The sequence below is a fragment of the Peromyscus eremicus genome, chromosome 20 (genome assembly GCF_949786415.1).
Source record: "Peromyscus eremicus chromosome 20, PerEre_H2_v1, whole genome shotgun sequence".
Taxonomy (NCBI): Eukaryota; Metazoa; Chordata; class Mammalia; order Rodentia; family Cricetidae; genus Peromyscus; species Peromyscus eremicus.
Genome location: NC_081436.1, coordinates 66,255,182 through 66,264,682, shown reverse-complemented (window position 1 = coordinate 66,264,682; position 9,501 = coordinate 66,255,182). Strand labels below are relative to the sequence as shown.

Below are 9,501 nucleotides of genomic sequence, written 5' to 3'. Positions count from 1 at the left end.
ACCTACGTGGGCTGCGCTCCGAGTGGGCGAGACCATCGGCGGCGATGTGGAGGGGAAGCCGCGGGGGGTAGGTAGTCGGGAATAACTGCCGGGGCCTTGGAGGCCCTGGGGCCGATCGACGCGCTCCTCGAATCCGCGGCTCCTCAGCTTTGTAGGGAGGATGAGTGCTCCGCGATGTCGTCCTGCCAGGGCCCGCCGCCGCCAGCTGAGATCTCCCCCCAACCCAGGCCGCGGTGGTGGCGCCGCGACCCCGCCCTCGCGCGTCGGCCCTTCCCTCTGCTAGCACCCTTCTCAGGGCGCCAGACCGGGTCCCAGCGCCAGGCAGCTACAGCACCGCGGTCCGTCACTGCCGGGGTCCCAGCCTTCGCGGGCCGGGGCCTCCGCTGCCGCGGCAGGACGGGGAGGAGGACCATGGCGTCCTGCGTGGGGAGCCGGACTCTGAGCAAGGATGATGTGAACTACAGGATGCATTTCCGCATGATCAACGAGCAGCAAGTGGAGGACATCACCATAGACTTCTTCTACCGGCCGCACACTATCACCCTGCTCAGTTTCACCATTATCAGCCTCATGTACTTCGCCTTCACCAGGTGAGGTGGGCCTGGCCGCACGCGGGGCGCCCGAGAACAGAGGGCAGTGGTGGCAGGGAAGCTGTGGCGGGGAAGGTGGGCCGGTGTGACTGGTGGTGAGGAAGCAAGTAGCTGCTCCATGCGTGCAGGCTCATGGACACACGACCCACGCAGCTCTTTCGTCCACCGCGTGGCTTACAATTCTCTCTGCCTACTCTTCCACCTGCTACCCCTCACCTTCAAATCCCATCTCTCACATTCGGTGCCTTGGACCACAGCAGGAGCTCATGCAGGTCACCTAGCCGGGTCACCCACATCCCTCGCTCTGCATCATTCCCCACACGTCACTACCGGGACGCTCTGCTCCGCAACCACTTTATCCATGGTCTGTTCCTAGCACACCGCATGAATCATTTCATGACTGCACCACTTTTAGGACAAACTACACACATAAAACACATCATACGCAGGCCTGGTATACAACTAGATTCCCAATGAACTCCCCTGGTATTCAGTATTTCCAGGCACACACAAACACAAATACACGCACTGTTTTTTCCAATGCAACACCTCTTATATGCATTGCATACAATCATCTAACATAATCGTTACCCCGTCTCAAACACCACCTTTATGCCACAGCATCAACAGTGGCTGTTGACACACATCCCAGCGGACAACTCCCATCAAGCACAGCCCAATATCCACCAGCTCCAATGCACTGTACTGCATAGGCTACAGCTGATTACACATCACATGGGGCAGACCCCGCCCTGTCATCCATCTCCTGACATACATGCTGAAAAGAGATAATGTCGAGCAATTGTGTAGTACTTGGAGACTACTAAACCCTAACTATAATAAACAGAACACATAAAATGTATACAACATAACACAGCTCTCTTATTCCTCTAAAATAATATGCATATGTTCAAAGCACTTCTAGTAATTGCATATGTTCATACTTTTCAAGGGTACTGTTCCTGTGGCCCCTTGACCCTAGCCAAGGAGCTAATGGATCCCAGAGCACACACACTCCATTTTTATTTATGATTTATATTATCTGAATTATATCTTTTAAAGAGAGGGGAGTCATATCCTACCCACCACACCATTATGGCTTCCAAGAGTTACTGAGAGAGACTGTGTTTTCAAAATTAGCTGTGGTTTTAGTGAAGTTACTTAACTTTGTTCTGAGTATGAGGGTCCATGCCTGCAGAATGAATAAAATGTTTGTATTCACTTTAGGGTTATGAAGACTAAATGAATATGTGCAAACCTGTTGAGCAGAGTACCTGGTATATGATGCCCCATTAATGGTAGCTTTCTTGAGTTTCCACCCCTTTCTTTTTCTTTGCAATAGGATTAGGCAGGATAGCCCAGGCTAGCCTTGAACCCTCACTCATCCTGCTGTAGCCTAGTGTTGTGAGTATAGACTTATACCACCACACCCAGCTTCTCCTGATATTTTTATCCAATAATCAAAGTCTGGGGGAAATGTGCAGAGGTAAGTTGATCAGTCACAAGTATTGAAGAAACTTCCGGTATTTAGTAGAGGGGAGGACAAAGACATGTAATGTTACATGGGACAGTATTGTATCACACAGACTAGATTACAAATGTTTATTTTATGAATCACTTCAAAGATAGAAATAGTAGGTAACAGTTATTCTTTCTTAGGGGTGCCACTACCATCATTGAAAAGTCTACTAATATTTTGCAGATCAGAACTTCCTTCCTATAGTTCCTAGTTTTGGAGAGAACTCACTCTTGAGACTAGTTACTGTCAGCTCCTAATCGTGTCATCTGATTTTACCACATAAGATATGTATGCTCACATAATGTGTTCAGCCCCAGTTTCCTCATCTATATGCAAAGTGAAAATATCTGTATTAGCACCTCATAGGATTGTCATGAGAATTAATCTTTTTGGTAGTTCAGCTCAGTGCATGGCACTGAGTTAAGTGGTTAAAAAATAGGATTTCATTGTTGATAATGCTTTCTAAATTATATTTGTTACTGAATAGGCTATAGTTTGTTCTGGAATTGAGAAAAAAGGTAGAGGCATTGGAATATGGACTTAGTAGAACATACCTACTCGTTTCACATTAACTTCAGCTAATAGGTGGATTTAAAATGACAGAATGGTGAGGGGGTGCTTTTGAAATGAGAAAAGCAACAATACCATCTAATGATGGTGAGAAGCAAGAATCAACCACATGTCTTTAGTATTATTGCAGATCATTTCAAAATAGATCTTTCTCTTTTCTAAGGCAGAAAGTAATATTCTGGAATTTAATTTTATATGCGATATTCTGTCTAGTGGATGCATTGTAGCAGTGAAGTGCGAAAAATGAGTGAATTTTAGCAGCTTGTCAAAGATAATTAAAAAAAAAACATAATCTGAACCTTGGGCTATAGACCTTTCCAGAAGTTATAACAATTTTATTTGTTATGCTAATTTCATAAAGAAATCACAATGAAGAACAAATCATACATTTTACCTTACATAAAATCAGAAGCATAATTAATAGAATCAGGAGTTATTAGTATCTATTTTTTTGTAATAACTTATGATTCATGTAAATGGGATATTATAAAGATAGCTCAATTTTACACTATGAAGATTGAAAGTCATGTTTTTTTTTTTTTTTTTTTTAATTTTTATTTCTTTTTATGGTCTTTTGCCTGCATGTATGTCTGTGTGAGGGTGCCAGATCCTCTGGAACTGGACTTACAGACAGGTGTGAGCTTCTGTGTGGGTACTGGGAATTGAACCCTCATCCTCTGGAAGAGCAGTGAGTCCTCTTAAACGCCAAGCCATCTCTCCAGCCCTGAAAGTAATGGTTTCTAAAATGAAAAATTTTCACACCATGCTCTTTTGTAATGACTGTCTGTAGTACCTTATATGAACTTATTGTTAGATAATGTTCAGTGCAATTCTCTCAATCAAACTTTTAAAATATGGCTTAATATTTGTTTTGCAAAGGCTAGTTATCTAAGAGAATAGAATATTTTTGGGGTTTTGTATTACCAGGATGTAAGAATAGTGCCTGGTGAGATTATGTGCTATGAATACCCTGTAAGAATTTTGGAACGTGAAGGATTTGATACCTCAAACAAAAGTCTGAGGTAAGGTTGGTTGTCCGGGAGTTCTTCTGTTAGAGTTCTAGTGGGTTGAGTATTACTCAAGAGTCCTTATTGAAGGCAGGTTAAGTACAGGATTGCTATTGGAAGATGGTAAAATCATTCAGAGATAGTGCCTATTGGTAGGTCCTCATGGTCACTGAGGGCATGTGCTTGGAAGGTTGCTTTTCTATACCTCACCCCGAAACTTCACTAGAAAAGTCTTACAACTAGAGGAAACCTGTTCTCTCATCCCTACTTTAACTGCAGTTATTTGACATAGTGACTTTCTAGCAGCCAAGGCTACGTAATAAGACCCTGCCTCAAAAGCAAAATAAAACCCCCAAATTGCAATCACACAAGTTCTGCCATTGTTATCCGTGATCTGAAGGGGTGCAGTGATTTGGCAGCCCTATTAGCACTTGCCAACAGGAATTGTTCCTTGTCTAGATGAGATTGCCTCATTGAAAATGGCTGTACCTATGTGGTTATTGGTTCACTTGTTCTTGTTTTCTCCAGATATGGAACTAAGAGAATAGAGGATAGACAAGGGACAGAGGAGTAGACAGATGTTTGATTTGTTTTTAAGTAATGGTTTTTACTTAATTTCCCTTTAGGAAGTATACTTTTTCATTTTTCCTTGAACCATATTTCTGGCTCTCTCTCTGAGTCTAGGGGTTTCTCCCAGCCTTCCTGATTTTTTCCTCAAGACCATATAAAGACCCGATAGAAAATGCCTCCCAATACTACCAGTGAGGTTGTCTTGGTCCTGCTTTCCTATATTATATCTTTTTTCTCTGTATAACAGAAACCTTGATATCTCTGGCACCAAGAATATTAATTGATGGTTTGTAGTAATGGCTCAAGAAGTACACAAATGAGGCTAGACCAACCCTAGAGATAGACAAGAGTACTGTTAGGCTATATTGTGTTAGGTTGCATTTGAAGGCCAGTTAACATTGATCCTCACTATTTCTCTTTCTCAGTTATTTGAATCATTTTAAAATTAGAATTAAATAAGCATCTTTTTATATTTTTTTGAACTTCTCTGTTTTTTTTGTTTTCTTTTTCTTTTCTCCTAATAAAATTGTAAACTTATTAAAGGGAAAAGCTGTATGTTTCTTTGAGGTCATCTGTAGTGAATAGGCCCTTGGGTGACTCAGATATTTATTTGGTTTCAATGGTGCCCTACCCTAAAGAGATTATATGTCAAGGAATTACTGCCTCTTGGGCTCCTCTTTAATAAATGATGCTAATTCAGGTTGGTCCTTTCAAATACTTGTTTATTGTTTCCAACATAGCACTGTTTATCTTGTGATAATATCCTGGTAGCTCTAGATTGGTGTATAGGAATCAGATGTTTTTACATTTCAGCTAGTTCTAAAACCAGGATTGCTTCAGTCTGCTTGGTCTGCCTCCTTGGTCCTAGCTTTGTGTTCAGTGCTGCTCAACAGCTGAGCAATCCCTGTTCCATTCAGACTAACTCTTTGCCATCCTGGGATTCACCTGGTTTATCCTTAGTAGATCTTTTGGACCTTTCTTAGCTGTTCTTCTTTGACCATTTCAAACTTTAGCTCAGCAAATCATCAGCCCCTCAGAACGGCATACCCTCAGGCTCATTAGCTGTTAAACCAACACTGTGATCCTGCCTGCCCCCTGCTTGATGGGTAGCTGTGTGCCTACCACCTGGGAAAAATGCAAGCTGGATATGGAGGCTCTACCTCGTGGAGTAGATTGTGTTTTCTAACTTTTGTTCCTCCATGTCTGCACACAGCATACTCTTCAGACTCAGTCAACTCCCTGGCTTACCCCAGTACTGCTGTCTCTCTTGGCTCCTCTTGCCCACTCACAAGATCACAGCACCTCACACAGCTCCTTTGGATGGTTCTTTTTCTGAACATCTTCATGTTCTAAGAATCACAGAGGATGACTTGTATATATAGTTCTCAATGCCTTTTAGTATAGCTTCTCTCATTGAAATATTTGTTTCCTGTCATATCATTAAGGCCCTATATCTTTCATCCTTGGAAGGCCCAACATCTTCCATCATTGAAAGGATGAAGAATGTCCTATGCAAACTTGAAAGAAGTTCTTTAGTGGATCTTTGAGCAAAGAATTCTTGACCCAGCTCCCAAATTCCTTTAAGATAGAATGAATGCATTGTTAAAACTATGACATCTGGGTGACATGGAAGTGATGATCCCTGGTTGTGACATGGTTTATCTGATTCAAGTACTCAAAGAAAATTAGAGGAGAATAGGTATATATAGCCTAGAGGCCTAGATCTGGTCATATTTCTGGTTCCATGGAGAAAAGCCTTGTATAAAGGTCATGAATGAGTGGTTGCCTAGTCTCCTGAAGACTATACTGCAGTTGCCATAGATGTCAGAAATGGAACTGACATAGAATCTGAGTCCCAAAGCTCTCCTTATTTGTCCTTTTCCTGCTCTGGTTGTCTTCACTCTGGGTGGTTTCTGCACTACTAGATCCATGTTCACTGAGTGGAGGTGTTTGAAAACCTTACTAGACTACCTACTGTAGTCTCAGCAGGTCCCTGCAGGTGACCCTTTGCAGGAAAGTCTGTCAGTGGACTCTCTACGTTGGGCTAGGATCACCCTCATGTTATCCAAGTCCCACTGACTCTGCCATATCATCTGAACATTCTTGCCATCACCCCCACTCCCACCCCCACTATATTGCACATGCTTGCTGTAAACCTGCTGTGAGCACTGAAGGTCCCTTGACAGAACCAGATGGGATCTGTGCCTTTGGGAACTTAATGACAATGTTGTTCACAGCTGGCATCTTTGCATTGCCATTGTCTGGCCAGTGCTCTTTAGCACAGGTCAAGTTTAGCAGAGAGAGGAGAGAGGTGAGAGGGAGGGAGGGGGAGAAGGGAGAGGGGAGGAGAGGGGAGAGGGAAGGAAAAGAGAGAGGAGAGAGAGAACTTTGTACCCCCACGCCCGTGTGTTGGTGAATGAGAAACCTTGACCTAGAACCTGCATTCCAAAGTCCCCCAACACAGCACCAATGAAGCAACAAATGGAAACAACAGAAGAATGTTCAGACATGTGAACTAATGAGAATGGGCCGTTTTGTGCTAGGTACTCCTTTAAGTAGCCTTTAAGTCATTTAATCTTCATGAGGACCTCATGAAGTAGAGCTTATGACTAGTCTTTATTATTGTTAATGGAGGTATTATTAATAGAGGAGGAAACAGGCACATAGAAGTTAAATAATCTGTCCAAGGTCACACAGCTGGCATTTCAACTAGAGACTGTATCAGTCATCACCCACTGTGTGACTCCTACACAGGAGACAGCTTGGGACCAGTCCTGGGACCAGGACCCATCGATAAGATGCAGCTATGATCACCTCCCATCTTAGAGTGTTATGGAAACTGAGTAGGTGGTTTACTCACAGAGCCTGTAGTTTTCTCAGTGAGGCACAGAACACAGTTAATAACCATACATAGAGTCTGGGTCTTGCCTGTGAATGGGATTGCTGGGATCACTAAGTATGGCCCTTTCTGCCAAGTTCCTTGTTATGAATAACTGGAAACTGTCTGTGCACCCCAATCCAAGGCTAAATTTCTCAATGACTTGGAGTTTAGAGAAGATGGACTCATAGTAGGCCTTGAAGTCTGGCCTTGTGTACTCAGGTTACTATGAGGCTACATAGGCAGCCCTGCAGTGTTTGGGTCCTGTTGGTGCATTCACACCTGTGCTCAGTGCAGGAGACACCATATCTTCTCTGTACCTAATGCATGCCAGATTGTGAAGGTGGGGCTGTGGCCTGACAAGACTCAGATTACCAACTTCACCTGTCCCCCTCCTAAAACTCACTACTGAGTTTGATTCTCCTGTTCAGGATTTTTTCCAATTTATTAAAGTCCTCACTGTCTTTACATTTTTTGCTAATTAGGCAGATACAAAACTGCCATTGTTAGTGTTGTTTCATCATCTTTTTTCCTGTCAGACATATTTGGTTTTGCCCAATAATGTTGCTCAGAAATTAGAGGTTACAGGTTTGTTTTTATTATTAATCATTATCATCATAATAATTACTGTTAATAACAATAATAATTACTATATTATTATTTATTATTGTTATTCTTTTGAGATAGGGTGCCTTACTTTGTTGCCCAGGCTGACTTGAAACTGCTGTATATCCCAAGTTGGCCTCAGTATTGATCTCAGGTTCTTATGTTGATGTGTATTTTCAAGTGTTTTGACTAGTCAGTAATTATTTTTGAATTAAGAAAAATGTGTTATTATGTCTATGTAAGTGTGTGTGTGTATGTGTGTGTGTATGTGTGTTGGGGGAGTTTATGTATGTGCTGAGATCAGAATACATCTTTGTGTATGTGGAGATCAGAATGCATCTTTGTGGAGTCAGTTCTGCCTTTATGTGAGTTGTGGAGATTGAACTCAGGTTTGCACACAACCCTTTATCGACTGAGCCATCTCACTTTCCAGTAATTTTAAATGGAGATTGATTTGCTGATTTCTATAGACATTTATTCACATTGTTTGAAATCCAGGTTATACCAGAGGTTTGTGTAGGGAAAAATATCTCCCAATAACCTCTCTTTTAGACCCTAATGTTGAGTAAAGTCTATTTCCCTGTTTCGTGGGTGGTTGTGCAGAGACATTTTAGGTGACTGCAAGCACAAATTGTAGCTTATGTTTCTATACATATTAACCCTTATTTGTACAAATCATTGCTTATCAGACCTACTATTCTAATGTTTGTTTACTTCATGATGTCTTTTTAACTCCCTGGGACAGTTTAATTTTTAGAAACTTTCATTCTTTTTTATGGCTGCCTAGTTTTCTAGACTAGACTGTAATTCTGTCTTGTGTCTAGTCTTTTAAATACATATAAAATTTTACAATGAACAGCCTGGTACACATGCCACTTCACATTCACAAGAGTGTGTCTGAAGTAGAGGTTCCCAGAGTAGAATGGTTGAGCCACAGGATATATGTGGTTGTAAGTGTAGAATGTTACCCAGTTACCCTCCATAAAAGCTGTAAATTCATACAACTGCAATTAATGCATAGGGTGCCTGCTTACCTATTTCTTCATAGCCTCCCCTGCTTAGATAATAAAAAAGTGGTCTCTTGGTGTTACTTTAATTTGTCCATCTCTTCCCATGAGTGTCTTTCATTTTCTGCCCATTGATAATTTCTTCACAACTCTTTTCCCCATTTTCCTGTTGATTTTGCTATGCTTGTTATGCTTTGTTAATTGATTGTTGAGGGAATGCTTTCCATGTTAGAACACCTAGCCCGTTGTCTTCATATGAACCACAGGTCCTTTCCTCACATGTAGATCTTCTTGGCTCCTGTTACTGCTTTGGTTTCCTTCACTTTATTGCTGTGCTGATTTATTATTTGCTCATGGTTTCTGTGTGTTGTGCTGTACTTTAGGAAACTTTCCACTCTGAAGTGTTTGACTTGTTTTCAATTAATCAAATTTTCTAGTAGACACCCCCCTCTTAGTTTTTAATAATACATAATATTTTGGAGTAAAGTGTGAATTATGGAATCCCCCCTTTTTTCATACAACAGTGATTAGTTTTACCCCGGAGTTTAACTTGTAGCACATATATAATGCGCCTGTCAAAGTCCTTCCTGCCAACTCTTTGCCTCTGTCATGACTCACACTGACTTCCTGGGTCAGGAAAAACCCTCCCAGCAGCTGGGCATAGGGGAAGCGTCATCCTTGGGATCTAGCAGCCCCGGTTCCAGTGTCAACGCTGCATCTTCTAACCTGTGCAGCTGTGAGAAAGTTATTCAAC

The 9,501-nt window shown here is 42.0% G+C and overlaps 1 protein-coding gene across 1 annotated transcript in view; it reads left to right on the top strand.

The window, feature by feature from the left end:
- The first annotated feature begins 76 nt into the window (after positions 1-76).
- Positions 77-9,501, top strand: part of Ptdss1 (phosphatidylserine synthase 1) — a 72,439-nt gene continuing 63,014 nt past the window's right edge. Inside the window, exon 1 of the mRNA XM_059247699.1 lies at positions 77-590. Within this exon, the coding sequence (XP_059103682.1) occupies positions 175-590 (416 nt within the window). The 5' untranslated portion in view covers positions 77-174. The remainder of the gene's footprint in view (positions 591-9,501) is intronic.